Source organism: Antechinus flavipes, chromosome 2 (assembly GCF_016432865.1).
Source record: "Antechinus flavipes isolate AdamAnt ecotype Samford, QLD, Australia chromosome 2, AdamAnt_v2, whole genome shotgun sequence".
NCBI classification, from domain to species: domain Eukaryota; kingdom Metazoa; phylum Chordata; class Mammalia; order Dasyuromorphia; family Dasyuridae; genus Antechinus; species Antechinus flavipes.
Window position 1 is genome coordinate 276,720,466 of NC_067399.1, and position 24,374 is coordinate 276,744,839.

The 24,374-nt window shown below is 34.6% G+C and overlaps 1 protein-coding gene across 2 annotated transcripts in view; it reads right to left on the reverse strand.

Annotated features, from left to right (window-relative positions):
- The window catches only part of TP53BP1 (tumor protein p53 binding protein 1), a 136,011-nt gene that overhangs the window by 11,424 nt on the left and 100,213 nt on the right, over positions 1 to 24,374 (reverse strand). For both annotated transcript variants that reach the window (XM_051977182.1, XM_051977181.1), the window contains exons 17-21: positions 17,383 to 17,902; positions 11,026 to 11,178; positions 3,059 to 3,336; positions 1,840 to 1,989; positions 242 to 672 (exon numbers count right to left, since the gene is read on the reverse strand). In XM_051977182.1, the coding sequence (XP_051833142.1) occupies positions 242 to 672; positions 1,840 to 1,989; positions 3,059 to 3,336; positions 11,026 to 11,178; positions 17,383 to 17,902 (1,532 nt within the window). The remainder of the gene's footprint in view (positions 1 to 241; positions 673 to 1,839; positions 1,990 to 3,058; positions 3,337 to 11,025; positions 11,179 to 17,382; positions 17,903 to 24,374) is intronic.

Genomic DNA, 24,374 nt, shown 5'->3' on the forward strand with positions numbered 1-24,374 from the left:
ACTGGTTATCCTGCCATCTAGGGGAAGGGGTGGGGCGAAGAAGGAGAAAAATTGCAACAAAAGTTTTGGCAATTGTCAATGCTGTAAAATTACCCATACATATAACTTATAAATAAAAGGCTATTAAAAAAAAAAGTAGGTGATTGAGTACCTAGTTTAAGGTGAATAGATTTCTAGTGACTTTTCAGTAACTGGCAAAAGGGACATACTGAGTGGCTAAAGACCTTGTTTTTTTCATTACCTGCACTGAAATATTCATCCTCCGATAGGGCTGTCACTTCTGTCTCCAGTGGGATAGGGTCACACAACAGAATGTCTTTGCCCAAAACATCACACTCGTATCCATCATCAAAAAGCAGCTTGTACTTTCCAGCTCCAACATCTCGTGTTATTTTCCCAGAGTAAAAATAACCATTGGAGGACCACTTGGCTACAACTCGAAGTCCTACAAAACTGTTTCCTGGAGAAGAAGAGTCTAGTCCATCAGATTGGCCAGCAACAACTTGCAAAGGAATCTCTGGAGAGTCACTACGGCGTAAGACTGCAGAACTGCCATCTGCTCGTTTGTTGGCATCTGGCATACGGGGTACGATGCGAGTGAAGGGTTTATCATCTGGTGAGACACTTGTTGAGATATCCTCAACACCAAGTGGACTAGGCAAAGCTGTTTCTCTGAAAAGGAAATGCAGAATGATGAAGTGAGAATGAGATGAAAGACCCATGCACATCAACCTCTAATGTTCCTCCTACTACTTTAGAAAATGAGCTGAATGATCAGTCAATTATCTCAACAATCATAAGCCTAGCCCTCTTTGTAGTGGCCAGAAACTGGAAACAGAGTAGATGCCCATCAATTGGAGAATGGCTGAATAAACTGTGGTATATGAATATTACGGAATATTATTGTTCGGTAAGAAATGACCAACAGGATGATTTCAGAAAGGCCTGGAGAGACTTACACAAACTGATGCTGAGTGAAACGAGCAGGGCCAGGAGATCATTATATACTTCAACAACAATACTATATGAATGACCAATTCTGATGGACATGGCCATCTCCAGCAATGAGATGAACCAAATCAGTTCCAATGGAGCAGTAATGAACTGAACCAGCTACACCCAGCGAAAGAACTCTGGGAGATGATTATGAACCATTACATAGAATTCCCAATCCCTCTATTTTTGTCTGCCTGCATTTTTGATTTCCTTCACAAGCTAATAGTATACTATTTCAAAGTCCAATTCTTTTTGTACAGCAAAATAACTGTTAGGACATATATGCTTTAACATACTTAACATGTATTGGTCAACCTGCCATCGGGGGGAGGGTTTGGAGGAAGGAGGGGAAAAATTGGAACAAAAGATTTGGCAATTGTCAATGCTGAAAAATTACCCATGCGTATAACTTGTAAATAAAAAGCTATAATTAAAAAAAAGAAGAAGAATTGGCCCTACAGCAAAATAATGTTTTGGTCATGTATACTTATTGTGTATCTAATTTATACTTTAATATATTTAACATCTACTGGTCATTCTGCCATCTAGGGGAGGGGGTAGAGGGAAGGAGGGGAAAAATTGGAACAAAAGGTTTGGCAATTGTCAATGCTGTAAAATTACCCATACATATAACTTGTAAATAAAAAACTATTAAAAAAACCCAAAACAATCATGAGCCTAATCTTTCAGTTGCTTTCATTTTTACCCATGTCATCTTGCAACTGAAAATATGGCTCCCTTTCTTTCTTGGTACCCCATATCTTTTGGTGTCCTCTTTCTGCTCTCTTCTCCTATTTTCACAGACAAATCACCAGTTAAGTATATCTCACACTACCCAAATACCTGGTTCCAGTTGTCCGAGAAGGTGGGCGGCCCCTGCGCCCTCTGCCACGAGGTGTAACTGGAGTTTTTCCTCCCTGTCTGATGCCAAGGCCTGCATCACCATCCTCCTCACACACAGGTGCCCCTATCTGAGTGACCCCTTTTCTAGGACTGTAGAAATAGAAGCAGGTTAATCAGAGAGCATCTATTAATGAATTCTTTCTCAAAACCCCTAATTCTTTTTTTCTACATATGGCAAACTACATTCTAGGTCAACATATACTAGCCCTTAATGCCAATGCTAAGGTAATTTATATCAATCAAATCTCAGTCATGAAAGAGAAGTAGATAAAAATAGAAAAGAGAAAGAAGAAATGGAGAATTTTCTTTTTCTCCATGTTAAAGCTAAATTCCTCATAATAAAATTTCAGAGTATAATCATCAAATTCAGCAAAATTACTTCTATTCCTGTCTTGCCTTCCTTTCTATTACACAATCTACATCAGAAAGCAAACAGCCAGAGTATAGTTACAAGCCCAAATCTCTGTTTCACTACTAGTAAAAACAATGGACTTCAGAATTGAGAGAAGCAGCACGGTACAACAGGAAAAGCTTTGGATCTGACATCAGGAAACCTGGATTTGAATTTTCACTTTGCTACTTTACTAATTGTATGAATTTAGGGATAAAGAACCTAACTTCTCAAACCATTTCCTTCATCTGATAATGAGCATCTAAACTCTATAATCTTAAAGGTCCTTTCTACCTCTATATCTAGATGATTCCATGGTTTCCAAGGCAGTTTCTAAAAAGCAGGGAAAGAAACATGGGAATAACACACTCTTTCACATTCCTAATATTAATATATCTCCAATTCCTTGCAACCAGGAACCCATCAGGGTCTCTGGCCTATGAAGGAAGCTACTTTGCCAGCAGAATCAGGGCCTACTACTTCAGAATGACAGGACTCATCCTCCATTAGTTTCTTAACTGATCAGTTAAAAAGTAAAAAGTAAAACTGAAGAAGTACCATGTACTATAATAAGCTACAAGCAAGGAAAGAAAAAGGAACTAATTTAGTCTGGGTCAAGAAGGTGGAAAGAACTGGCAAAAAATTTTCTAGCTCTCTGTCTGCCATTCCCATCACCCTGATTTCCTTATGAAGTTAAATACATCCTCCCCTTAACTGCCTCATCCCATCCTAAGCCCATGGCTCTCCCTCTGGGTACAATATCTGCACCTCAGTTTTCCTGGGCCTCCTCTTGTGCTAGGTAAGGCAAAATCTGCAGGTTCTGTCCCGCTTGGTTTTCCTTTGACAAGTCCAGTTCCTTTCCCTGAGCTGCTACTGCTATGTGCAGCTGAGAGGCCACTACTTGCTCCACTTGACATTCGGTTCAAACTAGATGCCTTGGAGGAAAAAGAGCTGATATCCCCTAAGTCTCCTGAGGAACCCCCAGTTTGTGATGGAGAGACTTCAGTCTCACACTCTTGACATTCTACCACTGGTTCTTCAGTCTCCTAGAAGGAAGAAAAAAAAAAAAAGAAAGGAATTACATCAGACTTCATTTTAACTGACCAATTAGATTAAAACAAGTGATGCCAAAACTTAGAAATGAGAAAAAGATTCAGATTGTAAAATAGGGTTTTTTTTAAATCTGACAACCAGTATCTTAAGGACTTTTTTTAAAAAACGAAATTATTTTGGGTAGAAGACTAGAAAGATGGAAGAAATGTCAAAAAATTTTTGGCTTTCCAAATTTCTTCCAAAAAAAAAAAAAAAAGACAATATTGCCTCAGAGAATTAGAAATAAAATCAGGGTAAAGCAGTTATCCTCCTAAAACAATCTGAGAAAATGCCAAAAAAGACTCAGCCTCAGCATTTCTGCAAAATTAACAAAAAGCGGGGCAGCTGGGTTGAGGGGTAGCCTCAGCCTTAAAAACTTTCATTTTGTAGACAGTGTGGGAAATCTGACCACTGAACAGGAGATGATTTGAAGGTCCTTTCACTACTGTGGAACAACAAGCACAGTAGTGCTGACCAGATACATCCCAGGTTCTGTTGTGGGGAGAAGCTCTAACACCTGGTTAGAGCAGTAACTAGCAGGTAGGGACCCTGTTGAATATGAGCACTTGAAGAAAGCAGAGTCCCTAGTTTCAGATCTAGGGCAGAGAGGACAATTGTAGTTTGTAGCTACTGGAGAGATACACAGAGCAAGATCATTTGTAGGACTATAGCCATACTATAGAAGTGAAGAAGATAGCCCAAGGTCAAGCCACTTAACAGATCTTAAAAAATAACAATAAACAGGTCCTGAAGTGTGGGGCATCATTTATCCAGACTTCATAACTAAAACTTTATTCCAAAAAAGAAAATAAAAAATAAAGAGAATAAAACAGAGGAGAAAGAATCCAACTATAGGTATTTACTATAGAAAAGATCTGGGTTCATATGCAAAGAAAGATAATGGAGCTAATTCCTTTTTCAACGAGAAATGTCAAATGGTCTTAAGCATAAAAAGAATTATTGGAAGAACTCAAAAAGGACTTTAAAAATCAAATGGGAGAAACTGAGAAAAAATTTTTTAAAAAATGAGCAATCCAAGAAAATTATGAAAAGAAAGAAAACCAACCTGAAACAGATCATGAAAAACTTAAGGAAGAAAAAATAATTCCTTGAAAACTAGAATTGGGCAAGGAAAAGCTAATGACATTCTAACACAAAAATAAAAACAAAATAAATAAAAACAAGAAAAAATAAAACAAAATCAAAAGAATTAAAAAAAAAAGAAAAAGTAAAACATTTCATCAGAAAAAATAAGTTATCTAGAGAAGAGACTGAAGAAAAATAATATAAGAATAGTTGGACTATCTGAAAATTAGGATTAAAAAAAAGAATCTTGAGCCTATATTACAAGAAATTATCAAGGAAAATTGCTCTTAAAGTTCTAGAACTAAGAAGGCAAAACTGAAATAGAAAAAATCCAATGATCACTACCTGAAAGAGATTCCAGGAAGAAAACTTACAAGAATATTACAGCTGTTTCAAAGCTTCCAGGTTAAAGGAAAAATATTGGAACAAGAAGTAAAAAAAAAAACAATTTAAATATTATGGAGTTACAATAAGGATTACACAAGTTGAAGCAACTACTACACTGAAGGATTATAGGTCTTGAAATACTACATTCTGTAGAACAAAAGAGCTAGTTTAAGACCAACAGCAATTTACCCAGAAAAGTTAAATAAAACCCTGAATGGAAAAAAAAAGGACATTTATTAACTTTCAAGTAGGTGTTCATGACAGAAATCCTTAAGAGAAATTCTACATATAAATACCTCCAGGAGAAATGTAAGGAAAATATTAAATATTAGACTAATTATATGGGATTCAATAAAGTCAAATTGTTTACCTCAATGAAATCAAATTGTTTACCTCTTATTTGTGAAAATATATATTACCAGTCTTCTTATGGCTGTCATTATTATCTGGGTAGTTTGAAAGGTCTAGGCTAAGCAAATATGATGAGGTGATTCTTAAAAAATAAAAATCCAGAGAGATATAATAAGGGGTAATTATCAAACAAATGACTCATAAAAGGAAAAACTGATATGGAAGAAGCTAGTGAAGAAGAGAGCAGATAGTGCTAGAGTTTTACTTTCATCAGGAATGGTTTAAAGAAGGAAAAAGATAAGTAGATAGATGGATAGATGGCTGGATGAACAGATAGATAAATAAATAGAATAAATGGAATGTGTGGATGTGTTTGCATATGCATATATATACATATGTGTATATGTATATAAAAAGTCTTATATTCAGAAAAAATAAGAGGGCAAGGGAAAGGGTGGGGACAGAGGATAAGGTAGAGACTTTTAGAGAGGTAGAGAAAATAGGAAGGAAATAGGTAGAGGTAAAGGAATAGGAGAACAAAGTAGGTAGAAGGAAAGTAGAGGAGTGAGGAAAAATAGGGTAAACAGAGTGAGAAATATAGTGAGGAAAAACATGAAGGAAGAAAATACACAAGTAATTGTAGCTTAGAATGTGAATGGGACAACTTGCCCATAAAATGAAAATGGGTAGCAGATTAAAAATGTGAATTCAACAATTTCAGAAAACATTATAAAAATGAGATACATACAAAAATAAAATAAAAGGGCAAGAATAGAATTACATTTTTAAAAAAGCAAGGATAGTAATCATGATCTTAGACAGTGTTAAAGTTAAAATAAACTTAATCAAAAGCAGAGAAACTACACTATGTGTCAGCAATATTATTCAGTATTGTTTTAGATCATTTAAAATATTCAAGAGCGTATTGAACATAGTGAACATAAACACAAAATAAAACACAAATAAACTCAAGATCTAAATAACTGAAGTAACATTTGTTGGTCCTGGATAGAAAAAGTCAACATAATTTCTTAACTGACAATTTTACTTAGCTAATCTATTTGTTCAATGTCATCCTAATTAAATTACTAAAAAATTATTTTACTGTTAGAAAAAAATTCCAAAGTTCATTTGGAAGAGCAAAAGATCAGAACTTCAAAGAAATCAGGAACAAAGATTTAAAGATATTCAGCAGTATCAGAACTTAAACTATATTATAAGGGAGAGCAGTGTTACAGTATAAAAAAGATCATTTTGATTACTTTAAATTAAAATGTTCTTGTATACATAAAAGCTATGTAGCTAAGAATAGAAGGAATGTAGAAAACTGGGGGAAAAAAACTTTCAAAGACAATCTTTCAGATGGGATGTGATTGGGTTGGAATATTGCTGTAGTGAAAGAAATGATGAGTTGATTGATTTAGAAAAAGATGGAATTGAAGCTATAAAGGAAGATGCTATCCACTTTGGCTTGTAGAAATAAGCATAGTATGGTTTTACATATATGTATATGAGCATGTATGTGTGTGTATATATATGTATATATGTTTATAGGTACACATACATACTTAATTGTACTTAATTGCAGCCACCTTTAGAATGAGAGTGAGGGGGCAGGAGAAAAAAAGTAAAAAGTACTTTTTTAGTAAAACAAAGGAAAGCCAACAAGGAAGTAAAGAAAAAGTGGATAGCTTTACAAACAATGAGTAGAGTAGTACAAGACAATAACAAAATTTCCCTCTTTGTTTCCATCCCCATCTTCACTTTTTTGTTTTCTTCTGTGTATTGTTTTCATGCTTTATTGATACTCTCCTTCCCTCCTTTTTTTTTGCCAGGGGATGGGGAGTGAAAAGTGGAAAGCAAGCAGCATCCCTATCACTTCCAATTAATTAAACCTTACTTCCACTCAGCTAAGAGAAGCTCTTCTTTGGAACAAAAAAATATAACCAAGAAAAAAAAAAATCAGTACACTAGCAACCTGTCTCATTCTATACCTCATTCATCAATTTTCTACAAGAGGCATAAGGCATGTTTGCTTCATCATCAGTCTTCTAAAGTCATGATCATAAAGTCCCTACTTATCAGAGTTCTTAAGTCTTTCAAAGTTACCTTTCTTTATGTTGTTATAGTTATTGTGATACCTATTCTTCTACTTCTGCTCATTTCACTCATTCAGTTCATTCAAATTTTTCCAAGTTCCTTTGAATTCTTATCTGCTAATTCTTATGGATGACAATATTTCATTAAACTCATATATAAGAATTTATTCAACAGTCCCCCAATATAGCCACCCACTGTTTCCAATTCTTTGCAACAATACAAAGAACCATTATGAATATTATTGTTCTGTAAGAAATGACCAGCAGGATGAATACAGAGAGGACTGGCGAGACTTACATGAACTGATGCTAAGTGAAATGAGCAGAACCAGGAGATCATTATACACTTCGACAACGATATTGTATGAGGACATATTTTGATGGAAGTGGATTTCTTTGAAAAAGAGACCTGAGTTTCAATTGATAAATGACGTACAGAAGCAGCTACACCCAAAGAAAGAACACAGGGAAACGAATGTGAACTATCTGCATTTTTGTTTTTCTTCCCGGGTTATTTATACCTTCTGAATCCAATTCTCCCTGTGCAACAAGAGAACTGTTCGGTTCTGCAAACATATATTGTATCTAGGATATACTGCAACATATCCAACATATATAGGACTGCTTGCCATCTAGGGAAGGGGGTGGAGGGAGGGAGGGGAAAAATCGGAACAGAAACGAGTGCAAGGGATAATGTTGTAAAAAAATTACCCTGGCATGGATTCTGTCAATATAAAGTAATTATTAAATAAAAATTAAAAAAAAAATAAAAAGAACCATTATAAACATTTTTGTATCTGAGTTGTTTCTATATGTCTTTGCTTTGGAGCATATGGCTAGTAACATATGGCTAGTAACACATGGCTAGAGTCAATAGGATGTATAATACATCACTAACAAAATCCAACAGCAAAAAATACAAAGAGAAATTCCATTTAAAATAACTGTCAATAGGATAAAATATTTGGGACTCTATCTGCCAAGGGAGAGTCAGGAACTATATGAGCTAAACTACAAAACACTTTCCACACAAATAAAGTCACATCTAAACAATTGGAAAAATATTAAGTGCTCTTGGATAAAGTAGGGAAAGGGATCCACATGTGCAAAAATGTTTGTGGCAGCCCTCTTTGTAGTGGCCAGAAACTGGAAACTGAGTAGATGCCCATCAATTGGAGAATGGCTGAATAAATTGTGGTATATGAATATTATGGAATAATATTGTTCTGTAAGAAATGACCAGCAAGATGATTTCAGAAAGGCCTCGAGAGACTTACATGAACTGATACTGAGTGAAAAGAGCAGGACTAGGAGCTCATTATACACTTCAACAACAATACTATATGGTGATCAATTCTGATGGATGTGGCCCTCTTCAACAATGAGATGAACCAAATCAGCTCCATTTGTTCAATAATGAATAGAACCAGCTACCCAGCGAAAGAACTCTGGCAAATTAGTATGAATCACTACATAGTATTCCCAATCCCTCTGTTTTTGTCCGCCTGGATTTCCTTCACAGGTTAATTGTACATTATTTCAAAGTCCGATTCTTCTTGTGCAGCAAAATAACTGTATGGAAATGTATACACATATTGTATTTAACATGTATTGGTCTACCTGCCATCTGGGGGAAAGGGAGGGGAGAAGGAGGGGAAAAATTGGAACAAAAGGTTTTGCAATTGTTAATGCTGAAAAATTACCCTTGCATGTATCTTGTAAATAAAAAGCTATAATTAAAAAAAAACTTGCTTGTGGACATGTGGACAAATCACTGGACCTTTCTAAGGGACGTGAACTGGCCCCCTATTTAAAAAGTTTGAGGACCCCTGGTTTACACTACTCCCCTAATAAAACTACTGTGAAGAAAGTGCTTTGAAAACCTTAAAGCAAACAAAATGAGTTATTGTTATGATATATGTATATATTTGATGCTTTGATATGATGTTTCATCACCTTTAAAGGTATGTGTAATAGAATTAGTGTTTCAAATGCCCCAAAATGGACCTCAAAATACCCAAAGAAACTGAAAACTCTGCTGACATCTAGATACAAAAAGAAATCCATCTCCTGCTTTTTTTCTCCAATTCTGAATCAGACTTACCAGTAGAACCTCTAAAATTGATTTCTTCATTATTTCATCTCTAAGGTAAGTAATTAACTTTAACCAGAGCAACAAATGGCAACAAGATTATTAAGATCAGATGTTACATCAATCATGAAGATGGGTTCTAAAAACATGAACTTTCAGAATTTCACAAGAATTCTACTCCCAATGTTCTAAAGCCAGAGAAAAAGAAGCCACCTAGAATAGAGCAGAGTTTTGGCTTTGGAGTTGGGAAAATCTGGATTCAAAGCCAACCTTATATTACAGCTGTGTGACCCTGAACAAATTAACCTTTTCTCAAGTCCATTTTCCTCATTTAAACAATGAAGAAATTAGATTTGATGGCATCTCAATCCCTTCTAGCTTTAAATCTAAGATTCTATGATTAGGTAATTACAAAAGATGTCATACAAAATTATATTACAACTTGTACATTAAATATAGTGTGATAATGGATTTAGAGTCAAAGGAACTGGGTCCTAAAATCCTATTTTTTAATTTAGTACTTGTATGACTTTGGGTATTCCTTAGCACAAAATTTTTTCCATCCACCAAATTATGGAGGTGGACTAGATGAGATCTCTCTCTCTCTTTTTTTTTTTTTTAGTTATATCATTACACTTAATGCCAATTAATTGGTCTGATTCTTTTTTTAAAACAACTTTTTATTTACAAGATATATGCATGAGTAATTTTTCCGCATTGACAAATGCAAAACCCTTTTGTTCCAATTTTTCCCTCCTTCCCACCACCCTCCTCCCCCAGATGGCAGGTAGATCAATACATGTTAAATGTGTTAAAAATATATTAAATACAATATATGTATACATATCCATAGTTATTTTACTGCACAAGAAGAATTGAACTTTGCAATAATGTACAATTAACCTGTGAAGGAAATCAAAAATGCAGGTGGACAAAAACAGAGGGATTGGGAATACTATCGTAGTGGTTCATACTCATTTGCCAGAGTTCTTTCGCTGGGTATAGCTGGTTCTATTCATTAGTGAACAAATGAACTGATTTGGTTTCATTTCATTGTTGAAGAGGGCCACATCCATCAGAATTGATCATCATATGATATTGTTGGTGAAGTATATAATGATCTTCTAGTCTTGCTCATTTCACTCAGCATCAGTTCATATAAGTCTCTCCAGGCCTTTCTGAAATCATGCGTAATCTCTTATGGTTCATTCTAACTTTAAATGAAATGATCCTAATATTAAAGTTTTTAAATGTTATATAAATTTTTAAAATTGTATTTTTAGTTTGCTTGCTACTCCTAATTAATACTTCACATCAAAAAAAGCTTTATAGTGATTTCTAAAATTCTACATTAAAGGAAAAAAAATAACACTGAGAGGCTAAGTGATAAGCTCAGTGTTACATAGGAAAATCAGGACTGGCAGAAGAAATAAAAATCACTAACTTCCAACCTTCTGCTGAAGTCCCTGAGCCACTTCATCCTTTCTCTTTCTGATATAAAACATACAAAAACAAAGTATCAATAGCTAAATAATGGAAAGGAAGAGATAAAGAGTGGTTAAAAATAAAATCCAAGATAACATTCTATTGAGTAAAATATGCCTCTAAGATCTCTTGTAAAATATTACCTCAGTCACCTTTCGATCCACTTCTGTGCCATCTACATAATATACATCAGTGATAACACGTGTAATTAGTGTGCGTACTTCGCGTATAGTTCGCATGTGGCGATGTAAGACCTGGCCAGGTGGGGGTTGAGGCAAGTCAAATTCTTCTTCTCCCTATAATGTTGAAACAGCAGAACAAAAAATTAACACATTACCACAAATGGATATAACTATGACCTAACCAATTCAAAATTATATTAATGGAGTCCATTAAATCAGAATACAGTAAACTACCTGAATTACATCTAAAACCAAAAATAAAATTTCTCCCAGAGTTTAAACATCAAGTGCATAATCTACTCAATAGATATGTATAACATGTATAGCTATATATGTATAACACCCAAAGACCTGAGTTAATGTCTACCAATTTTGAGCAAGAATCTTATTTATATAGTCCTATCATAAATTAAAAAATTGCTAATTCAAATAAAACCTTATGCCTTTATGAAAGCTGACGTGTAAAAACACCAAGTAAAACTTGGCTCATGTTAGAAAGTAGATATTTTTTTCCCATTCACTTCTGTAATTTCATCAATGTAGATGATGAAAATTTCCATATTCACATGCACAGCTACAACTTGCATTTATATTCTGAGAGTTGTTTGAGGTATTGAGAGATAAAAAGACTTGTTCATGGTTGAATAGCTGGTATAAGTCTGAGGCAAAGCTAACTTAGACTTGCCTAACTTTAACACCATCCTCTCTGTCATGCTGGTGGGGGTGGGGGGGAAGTTAATAAATTTTGGGGTTTTCAAAAAAATTTTGAAATGAAAAGTTTAATTTTTTTTATTTGAATTTTTCTCATTCTGCTATGAACTAACACGTGGTGGTTATAATAACAACAACAAAAACCCCAAAACACAACTTCCCCTCAACTTTTATATTCATGTAGTTTCTCTCTAGTGTGGAATCGAACTTCGGGCAGAAGGATATAATTATATTCATTACATTTATAAAATTTATTTCTAATATGAATTCTGTGGTTGGAAATAAGGTTTGAGAACATCTTGGTAAAGTTGTAAAAAGAGCAGACTTTGAAATCAAATGATCTGGGTTCCAATCCCAGCTCTGATACCAGCAACTTTAAGTCATTTACTCTCTTTAGTCTCAGTTTCCTTATGTGTAAAATGAGAGAATTGGATTAGATGACCTGTGAGCTTCTTTCCAATTCTAACTCTATGCTCTTTCCCACATTAAGGGTTCTTTCAAGGATAAATTCTTATAGTTAGTACATACACCTGCAAAATCCAATCATTATTTCCATAAGGAGAAATAAAATTCAAACAAAAAATCAATCCCTTAAATATAAACATGACATAATTTCATTTCTAATAGTTATTTTTTTTACATCTTCTGTTTGTTATCCCATTCTCTTCACTTCCACAGCCACTTAGACCCTCATCATCTCTTACTTGGCCTTTTTCAGCAGTCTCCTGACTGGCCTTCCTGTTTTACTCCGTTCCCATATATCCTTCACAGAGATGTTGATGTGATTTTTTTCATAAAGTGCAGGTCCAACCCTGTCAGTCTCTCACTTAAATCCCCACTACAAACCTCAATAAATTCCAACAGCTCCCTATGAACTCTGCAACTAAATATAAACTCTTTTGTTTGGCATCGATAGATCTTTATAACTGAGTCACAGCTTAGCTTTTTATCTTTATTCCATATCAATCTCCTCCACCTACTCTAAAGCATAGCTAAACTGGCCTTCTTTCTATTCTTCAAACTTAATATATTTTCTATTTCCATGCCTTTGCACTGACTGTTCCCACCTCCCATCCCTCCACTTCTTAGAATCTATGGTATCCTTAGAAAATGACCTCAAAGTACCATTTTTTGCATGAATCCTATTCCCAGTCCCTCTAGCTGATAGCACCTTTCCTACCAAGATTACCTTATATCTCTTTTGCAATATCAATTTATGTATGTAAATGTGTTACGTTCTCTGTTAGAATGTAAGCTACTTGAGAGCATACACTGTTTCATTGTTGTCCCTGTAATTTTAGTTCCTAGTATAATGATAAACGGAAAGCATAATGCTTGCTAATTGAATAAATGCTTGTTCAGAGCAGTTCACCTTTGCTAATACTGCTTTATAAAAGGATTACACATATCTCTTCTGCTCAGACCAAGCTTTCATAATATATTCTCTTGCTATTGCTTAAAATGAGATCACTTGCCATGGGGGAAATAATGTAGAGTGAAATAAATTCATATTTTCTATTTTTCGTAACTGAAGTGAGAAAAATGTTTATAAAAAAGCTACTATGTGAAAATGAATAAGACAGATTCCAATACAAAGATTGAAATGTAAACATATTATTCATAGACAAGTACTAGGATAATAGATTATAATGAAAATAGCTGGCACTTATAGCTTAAAGGCTCGCCTTTTATAGATATCCTATTTGATCCTCACAGCAACTGTAAGAAGCAGGTACTATTATCATTTCCTGTTCTAAAGATGAGAAAACTTAAACAAGATTAAGTGGCTTGCTCAGATTCATATAGCTACCAAATCACTGAAGCAAAATTTGAACTAAAGAATTCTTAAGCTCAAATTCAATGCTCCAGCCACACACTTCCACATGGCATTAGTATTAGACCAAACTGTCACAAAAATATAAAAGAGTAAAAATAACCCATAGCTTTTGTCCACTCCCTAAATGCAATCATATAGCTACCTAAACAATCTGTACAAATACAGAAACCATACATTAGGAGAAACCAATAGACATCATTATAAAAACAGGTGAGTCAGATGAAAAGGGAAAGGACAGAAAAACTATTTTTTTTCCCTGAATAGCACCCTGAAAAAGACCTATATGACAGTGAACAGCTTCTCTTATTCATAAATGAAGGTGCTAAGAGAAATGTCAAAGAAAACACTTTTAAATGCAGAGAATCTTAATTCCAGGGGCACAAATCAAAATTTAAGGGCTACAGAAGCAAATTAGACCAAGTCTTACCAACAATGTATAGCATTAAAAATTTTGACATCCTTGGCTTTATCACCATACAGAAGGCATTAGAAGATGAAAGGGGACCATGAGTCGGTTGAATAGCAGAGAGACAAGGAATCAAATCTCCAGGCTTTTCAGATGACTGCTCTGCATTTTAAGTACTGATCAAGGAAAGCATGGCTTAATAAGTCAGAAGGCTTTGTGTTCAAGTGCTACTTCTGATATGTAAGTCATTTAATTTCCCATGGCCTCTAGGTAACCCTCCACACCTACAAGTTGTAGACTAGCTGCCTGTCAGATTTGGTATAAGGCATTTCCTTATTGAAAGTTCCCTACACTAATGAAATCATAGGGCTAGCTTTTAGGGGAGAAAAGAGAAAAGCAACAGTTAATTTTTTTTTGTCTGAACCAATTAGTTCATTTATGTGGGGAACATACAGTATATAAATTCTCTCTACTGATACAAACGAACAAATCTCTTGTAATTTATAGTCTTAGAGATTTCTAAGTCTATTTAGAATTTAAGAAACTTATCCAAGGTCACTAATTTAGAATCTGTCAGAAGCAAGGACTGAACCCAGTTTTTCCTAACTTCAAGACAGGCTCTTTATTCACCATGCCATAAATCCAAAGCCTAAAAAATTGGACACAAATCATTAAGCTGTAAGATTCAATTAAAATCTTAAAAGATGAAGATAGGAGAGGGGCAACTAACTAGATGGCACCATGGATAGAGCACCAGCTTTGAAGTCAGGAGGATCTGAGTTCAAAATCCAGTTTTAGACACTTAACACTTTTTCTAGTTGTGAGATCCTGAGCAAGTCACATTGCCTTGCAAAAAACAAACAAAAAGATCAAAACAGGGGACTGATGTGGTGATCTACTCCAAGTGTGTTGAAACTACATACTGCTGGAAATTAGGCATGGACCCACACTTAACACCATATACCAAGATAAGATCAAAATGGATCCATGACCTAGGCATAAAGAACGAGATTATAAATAAATTAGAGGAACATAGGATAGTTTATCTCTCAGACTTGTGGAGGAGAAAGAAATTTGTGACCAAAGATGAACTAGAGACCATTACTGATCACAAAATAGAAAATTTTGATTATATCAAATTAAAAAGCCTTTGTACAAACAAAACTAATGCAAACAAGATTAGAAGGGAAGCAACAAACTGGGAAAACATCTTTATAGTTAAAGGTTCTGATAAAGGCCTCATTTCCAAAATATATAGAGAACTGACCCTAATTTATAAGAAATCAAGCCATTCTCCAATTGAGAAATGGTCAAAGGATATGAACAGACAATTTTCAGATGTTGAAATTGAAACTATTACCACTCATATGAAAGAGTGTTCCAAATCACTATTGATCAGAGAAATGCAAATTAAGACAACTCTGAGATACCACTACACACCTGTCAGATTGGCTAAGATGACAGGAAAAAATAATGATGAATGTTGGAGGGGATGAGGGAAAACTGGGACACTGATGCATTGTTGGTGGAACTGTGAACGAATACAACCATTCTGGAGAGCAATCTGGAACTACGCCCAAAAAGTTATCAAAATGTGTATACCCTTTGATCCAGCAGTGTTACTTCTGGGCTTATATCCCAAAGAAATACTAAAGAAGGGAAAGGGACCTGTATGTGCCAAAATGTTTGTGGCAGCCCTGTTTGTAGTGGCTAGAAACTGGAAAATGAATGGATGCCCATCAATTGGAGAATGGCTGGGTAAATTGTGGTATATGAATGTTATGGAATATTATTGTTCTGTAAGAAATGACCAGCAGGATGAATACAGAGAGGCTTGGAGAGACTTACATGAACTGATGCTGAGTGAAATGAGCAGAACCAGGAGATCATTATACACTTTGACAACGATATTGTATGAGGATGTATTCTGATGGAAGTGGATTTCTTTGACAGAGAGACCTAACTGAGTTTCAATTGATAAATGATGGACAGAAGCAGCTACACCCAAAGAAAGAACACTGGGAAACGAATATGAACTATTTGCATTTTTGATTTTCTTCCCGGGTTATTTTTACCTTCTGAATCCAATTCTCTCTGTGCAACAAGAGAACTGTTCGGTTCTGCAAACATATATTGTATCTAGGATATACTGCAACATATCTAACATATATAGGACTGCTTGCCCTCTTGGGGTGGGGGGGGGAGGAGGGAGGGGAAAAATCGGAACAGAAGCGAGTGCAAGGGATAATATTAAAAAAAATTACCCTGGCATGGATTCTGTCAATATAAAGTTATTATTAAATAAAATAAAAAAAAGAAAAAAAGAAAAGAAACTACATACTGCTGGAGGTAATACACTTCTTCAGAACAGCAGCTTTTTATCCAGGCATTTCTAAAGAGGCATGGATAAATGAAATGCTAAGCATGTGTTACACTTCAACATAGGGGTCCTTAGAAAACACCTAATGAAGGGTTTGTGATTACAAATAAGCCTTTTCCATATAGACTGAAGATGGACTCATAACTTATTTATTAATAGGCTAAGAAAGAGCACACAGCTGAACCTATATTAGTTTCCATCTTTTTGCCTACAGCCTTCTAAAGAAATCGTTAAAATCTACTTTCAGATTTGTTAATCTAATATAGATTGTTCTTTCCTTAAAACCACCTAATTTTCAGCATCTTACTATACTTCTAGCTTTCTTTCTTATCCCTAATCCTACCAGTTCCTGATACTTTCTCATCCATTACAAATCTTAATACTGCCTCTTCAGATCCCAAAGTTTCTAACTTCTTTTTAAAAATTCCTACTACTTAAGTGCTCTTCCTGGTCATGAACAACTCCTCCTCCAAGCCCTTGCCACCAACTTTCAGTCCTTCCTCACATTCCCACAAAAGATTCTCAGGAAATACAGAAAAGTAGACTAAATGAATAAGAAAGAGAAAGATGCTCAAGGCAACAATATTCTGAAAGACATGAAATAGGATGCAGATTGTTCATCTACCCTTCTCTTTCAAGAAAAAGGTAAGCTAAAGAATATTCTAGGGGATTTATGATGAAAAATGCTATCCAAACCCAGAGAAAGAACTGACTGTATCTGAATACAGCCTGAAGCATATTTTATTTACTTCTTTTTTTTCTGGAGGTTTTTTTTTGGGGGAGGGGTACAGAAATCTATGTTTTCTTTTGCAACATGACTTTTAGGGAAAAGTTTTATACAACTTCTTCCTGTGTGACCCTGGGCAAGTCACTTAACCCCAATTGCCTCAGCAAAAAAAAAAAAAAAAGAAAAGAAAAAGAAAAAGAAAAAAAAGAGAGATTATACAATTTAGAAGATCCTAGGAAGTCCCAACCTATTCTTACCTGGCTGTGCAAAGAATCGGTATCATCTCCTGAGATATTTGTAGGTTTCTCAGCATTCCTCTTCTCAGTCTGTACCTTAGCATCCTGTCTCCCAAGGCTCTGGTCAGCCATGCTGGTCCCCACCTCTACTTGTTCACACACTTCTTTCATGGTTTGTGTTGCTACTGAAACAACAGTTGGAGCCCAAAGAGAATATTCCGTTGTCTGGACTTCTTTGTTATTTGTATTGGCCCAAATGCTTTCCCCTCTAATTCCGGGGCTCATAGACAAGACTTTACTATGTTTGTCCTGACTGCTTTTTGATTCTTCTTGTTGATCTCCTATCACATTAATTTCCACAGTACCTCCTTTGGGACTGGATGGCACTTGTGTGATAGTCTGCTGTGCAGTTGGAGAAACAGAAGCCTCATCATGAGAAGTGTGCTTGATGGGCTGTTGTTGGCAGGACCAGGGGCTAGAATCATCCTCCATTTTTTCATCTTCTACTTCTTGAGTACTTGGGAAATTGAATAAATCCCCTCTGAAAACCAACCATACAGAGAGATCATGTCATAAGAAAATTGATCTGTTTGAATCAAGACCCAAAAGACAAATCTCCTTCTAAAAGCTACATGTCCCCTTCCATTCCTTGGTGTTTCCCTAACAGTATGAAGCAGACACCATGTCCCATTCACCACTGGTGAGACTAAAATATATAAAATAGATCCAGCAAATCAAATTCCATTCTTTCCACCAAATAAGAAAATGCAAGTGTCCAGACTACTACCACCAAGTGAAATGAAGATAGTGACAACATGATTATTGTTACTGGTAATTGTGTTTATGAAGTTTTATATCATGATCTTAAGTAGCTGCTCCTGTGAAATAAAAATGGTGAGAGTTCACAATTACTTCAACATGACAATACTATTTTTGCAAAATGTTTTTCATTTTAATCAATGAACTTAATACTTGTGGCAAAAGAAAAATAAAACAGAAAAAGTGAATTTCTTATCAGTTAACAATAATGCAAGAATTTATTTTTTAAAAGGAAGATAAGAGCACAATTTTTATGTATAAAGTAAATGTCTCTAACAATTTTCTATATCTAAACTGTCTTGATCTATCAAGTTTGCTATGGGTTCACACTTCATAAGCAAATAGGGATTAGGTTTTTCATTAATTAGTTGACATTATGAGGAACAGAATGACATGGATAAAGATCACAAAGGACAAACAACTATAGGTAAGCCACCTGTGTGGCTGGATAGAACACTTACATTGATAAGAACATAGATCCATTAAAATATGTATTAGTTAATTAGTAGTATTTATTAATTAATAATATTTCTATTTTTTGCAGTACTAATCAAACCCAATGTCTATTTTTGGGAAAGGAGCCCAATTTAAAAGGCAATAAGCTGCAATGAAGCTTCCAGCTCTATCAGCTATAGATATATAGATATATAGATAGATATTTGTATATCTATCTATCTATCTATCTATATACCTATATATATATATATATATATATGTGTGTGTGTGTGTGTGTGTGTGTGTGTGTATTTTTTCAGAGAAAAAATTGAAATATAGATTAAACTGGGAGGTAGGTAGTCTAGGGAAGTAGTCCAGTGACAGAGTGTTGGACTTAGAATCAAAAAGTTGTGAGTTTGAAAGCTGCCTCAGATATTTACCAGATGTGGGTCCCCTAATCTCTAATCTGAACTTCCTCATATGCAAAATGGTAATAAATATAGCACCTATTTCATGAAGTTGTAGTGAGAATTAAATAACATGTAAAGAGTTTGCAAATCTTAAAGCACTATATAAATGGTGTTAGTAAGTGGTAGCTGTATTTCACCTTTGGATAACTTAGCTTTTCAAGAGCTGCAATGGTACAGTCATCATAATAGACCAAGTTCAAAAGTCCTGGACTAAGAAGACAAGCTACTCATGACTGATACAAAAGTATAGAGGGAACTGAAATGAAACATTTGGTAAAGATAGCAGCAGAATATAAAGATCTATCTGCATATATGCAATATTGCATTAAAAGAAACAAAGAGATTTTTGCTTATAAACACATGTATAATAAGCACATTATTTATAGTTGGTAAATGGGAAACTTTTATGACTGTCTTTTGGGGCTTTATACCAAAAGCACATGGTGCTATTAATATAAAATATCTAGGTTAAGTATTATTACTATGAAGATTTCAAAACATAAATACTTAAAAAACAAAATGTTCCTAAAAGTTCTTTGTTAAAGTTGGAGCTAAACAATGGAAGAAAATTCTCAGGTAGTGTCTTTGAAAACAATGAAGAAAGCTATGTTAAATTATCTGCACCTTCTTAACAAAAGAGCAAAGTAAACTTTTTAAATTATCTGGGATATTTTAGGTGAAAGTGTTTTGGAATTAAAATTACTTAGAGTGGCATTTGTGTATATAGACACAGTCTTAGGTATAAATTGATTTACATTGTTCCTTCTAAACATGAACTTTAGTTGCTTAATTTCACCAAATAACAATCAAGAACCAATAATAACCAAAGTTTTATTGGGAAAACTAAGTTTTATCTTTTCCTTAATATTGTTTGATATTAGTAAAACATGAAAAAGAAATGAACATATTTAAGGTTTAAAATCGAAATATGTTTGTTAATTTGATAGAGATCAAGGAACACAACTCACTGGGAAGTTTACTTATCATTAAAGTGGAATATGCCACCTACTTTTCTGTCTTTTCAAATAAAACTAAATTTTAAGTACCTCAATAAAACTCAGCTCATTGAAAACAGGGCCTATGTTTTATATTCCTTCGTATTCTTCTTCATGGCTAGTATAGGATATCTTGTACATTTGTCAGTAAATATCTGTTAGTTTGATTTGAAATAAAAATAGTGGGAAATGACAAGTGATAAAGTTGGCCTTAAAATTTCAACGCTTGCTTTCACAAAATATAATGCTCTGAATTATTTTCAGTGGTTCAGTCAGCCATTTACTTCACAAATATTTGCAAAATAGTATTTCATATTACTGTTCTATCTATTCCCTTTAAGGAGTTTGGGCACATAGTAATAAATATCATTAAGGAGAAGCAAAGAAACATGAATCTACATTATATTACTATTAGTTTGTTTTCTTGCTCTCATTCTCATCCTCTATATCTATTTACTTCAATGATGGATGACTATTCAACTCATCTCCTGATAGTATTAAAGATGATTGTGTTTGTTTTTTGAGAGGTAGTGAATGTTGACTGACAATTATGCAAACAAATTATATTCTTGGCTTCCCTAAAAGGCAAAAGTAAATGGGAACTTCAGTCTTATTTCTTGCAGCAATGAAAAGCCAGCAGACTTGAAAAGAAAAATGGGAGAAAAACAAACAAACAGAAATCAGACATTAGGTATGTCTGAACAATGGTATTTAAAAACAAATGAACAACAACCAATTAAACATCAAATATAACACTTGAACTGTACCAACGGAGGGAATAACCATTAAAAAACAAAGTAAAAATTCCCTCCTTAATGTCAAATGTAGGGTTCTGCCTGATACATTAGTGAAATACTAATACATTTTAAGTGAAAATTCAAGATTCCAATGATTGCACTTCAAAGTTTGAAGCTGTTTTAGGACTTCGCTATTTTGGAGAACTGCTACTATGTATGATAGAATGTATCTTTTTATATATAATAACCCTTTCCATTAATTTGCTGAGATGAGATAGAAGAATTCATATAGATTGTTCTACCAACACTCTGAACCCTCAGGCCAGCAAAGTAAATGATATGTTTATGTTCATGATTTTAGTGAGCCACCAAAAAAGGACAAATCATTTTATCTAACATATGGCCAATATCACTCTAATTCTGTGCTATATTTGAGCACGACTTGAAAACTGACATTATCTTCAGACATCTGTATAACTTAGATAAAATACTTGGGGGAAACAGCCCCATTCAACTATCAATTTCTCTAATGCCAAAAGAACTTTTAGCAACTCAATACAAATTGTTGAAGTCACAAAATACACGTTGCCTATATGAACATTACAATTAAGTGCCTAATTTATATGATACTTGTTTTAAAAAAATAAACAAAAACATTGTTGCTTAGAGATTGCATAGAGATTGAGGCTATAATCCTTCACATAGCTCTAATGATATCTCACCTGTAAAACAGCAATTAGGTTTCAGGGCTTCAATATCAGAAGAAAAAAAAGTCAGTAAGACAAATGGAGTACTAAATGATAATACAAACAAGATATGATGTCTTTTACTTTTAGCACACTTTCTCTGCAATATTATAAGAGGTTCACATATATTATATATTAACCTTTACAATATTCTAATCTTATGGACTGGGAAACTAAAACGCAAAAATTAATGAACTCACATAGGATTCTCAAAGTAAATTAGTACTGGAATTATTAAAAGTAAGTATGCTTTTTAAAAATTTATGGTTTAGCCATGTAACTATACTCACCTAAATCTTCAATGATTAGGAATTCTTAAAGTTGATTCAAAAGAAGTTATGAAAGGTAATGAAGACATCTATGTTCAATATATATGAGAAAAGATTTTCTGCTCATGAAGTATTAGACCCTGGTCCTAAAAAATATACTTCATTGTGCTCCACCATCCTTAGGCACAAAGTCATGAGTTACTAACATTCTTCCACTACTAATAAGTGTTAATATTTGCGATAATATAACTAATCTATAACAGGTGCCTATTACTGTCAACACCACCAGTCACTCAGACTAACAAACCAAATGTCATCCTTAACTTCTCACACTCATACTCAATAGAAGATCCCACGTTGGATAACTCCCAGGATCTGCCTCCTTTGCTCTTACATAGGTGCTGTTAAATAAATGTGTAGAAAGTCACATTTGCAACCATTCTGGTTGGGTCCACTATAAATTTATGTTAACCAAATTCAAATGGTCATTTACTTCTGTTAGGCAATTCTTCTATACCTTCTTTATCAACATACTATCTCACTTGCTCTTCCAAACCTTTTTGTCCCTCTTCAAACTTCTCATAACTTCCCTTCTCCTACTCCCTCAGCTTAGAAAAATTTATCTCATATTCTAAAGAGAAAATGGGAGTTCATAGCAATCCTTCTTCCTCATCTCCTATTATTCAGATGCTTTGCACTAGCTCCTCCTTCACTGCTATCTCACATGAAGAGATGACTTTAGTCATTACCATGACTAACATTATCTCCCCACTCAAGTAATCCTATTCCATATCATCTCATCCAAGAGCCTACCTCTTCTCTGTCTACTGGCTCCCTCCTTCCTAAAAACATATCTAGGTCTTTCTTCATCCTAAAAAAAAAAAAAAAAAATCCTCACTTGATCCTTTGATCCCTGATAACTCTTATCCTATAACTTCTGTCCTTTAAGGCCAAACTCCTTTAAAAAATCATACTCAAAAGGTTATGCCTCTTTTTCGCCTCTCTTCACTCTCTTCTTAACTCCTTACAAACCTAGTTTCCATCTCATCATTATAGTAAAACTGCTTTCAAAAATTACAATCTCTTTTATTGTCAAATCCAATGGCCTTTTCTCAATCCTCATTCTCCTTGACTTCTCTGTAGCCTCTGATACTGTAAATCATTTTCTTCTCCTTGATGATTTCTTCTTTATAGGTTTTGGGAACACCATTCTTACCTGCTTCTCCTCCTACCTATCTTTTTTGTTGGATCCTCTTCTCAATCTAACTCTATTTATAGGGATCCCATATGACTCTGTCTTGGGTCCTTCTTCTTTTCTCTCTATATTATATCACCTGGTGATCTTATTTACTCTCATGGATTAATTATCATCTCTATGCAGATTACTTTCAAATCTACCTATGCTCTTTATTGACCTCTAATCTCACACCTCCAATTGCCTTTCATATATCTCAAACTGGATGTTCAGGAAACATCTTAAACTAAACACACCCGAAAGCAAACCACATTATCTTTTCCCTCAAATTACCCCTCCCCCCCCATAAATACTTTTAATTTCCTATTAGTGTCAAGGACAAAATCATTTTACCAGTCATTCAGGATTACAATCTAGTAGTTATCCTGGAATCCCCATTTTCTCTCATGCTCTACCCAACCAATTCTGGTGTCATGGTTTGTCAATTTCACCTTTGCCACATTTCTCCAATATGCTCCCTTCTGTCCTCTGACACTCACTGCCATCACCCTGGTATAGGTCCTCATCAATTCATATCTGAATTATTGTGGGTTGGCCTGTTTCAAGTCTTCTCCTCCTACAAGCTATCTTCTAATCATCCACTTAAAGTGATTTTCCTCAAGTGTAAAGTCTAATCATATTACTCACCTTTCCTTCCTGTCCTCACTGGCTCTCTCTCCCAGTGGGGCTCCTTGTTGCCTCCGAAATCAAGATCAAACACAAAATTCTTTGGCCCTAACCAAACAACCTGCCTCTCTATCATCTTTCTAGTATTCTTATACTTTATTCCCTTATTTATGTTCTTTAATCCAGTGACACTGGTTTCCTTATTGTTCCGCAACCAACACACTTCATTTCTAAGCTCCAGGTATTTTCTCTGGCTGTCCCCCATGCTTGGGATGCTCTCTCTTCACATATTCCCTAATGGTTTCCATATTCTCATATTCCTAATGGTTAGGATTTGAAGAAGTTCCAACTAAAATCTTATCTTCCAAACAACAGCTCTTGACTCTAGAGCCTTCCTTCTCTGTTTATCATATATATAACTTGTTTGTACACCTTTGTTTGTTGTTTCCATTAGATTTTTTTTAAATTTTTATTTATTTATTTATGCTAAGGTAATTGGGGTCAAGTGACTTGCCCAGGGTCACACAGCTAAGAAGTGTTAAGTGTCTGAGGCTAGATTTGAACTCAGGTCCTCTTGACTTCAGGGCTCGTGCTTTATCCACTGCGTCATCTAGCTGCCCCTCAATTAGGTTTTAAGCATTTTGAGGGTATAAGCTGTCTTTTGTCTGGTTGTGTATCTCC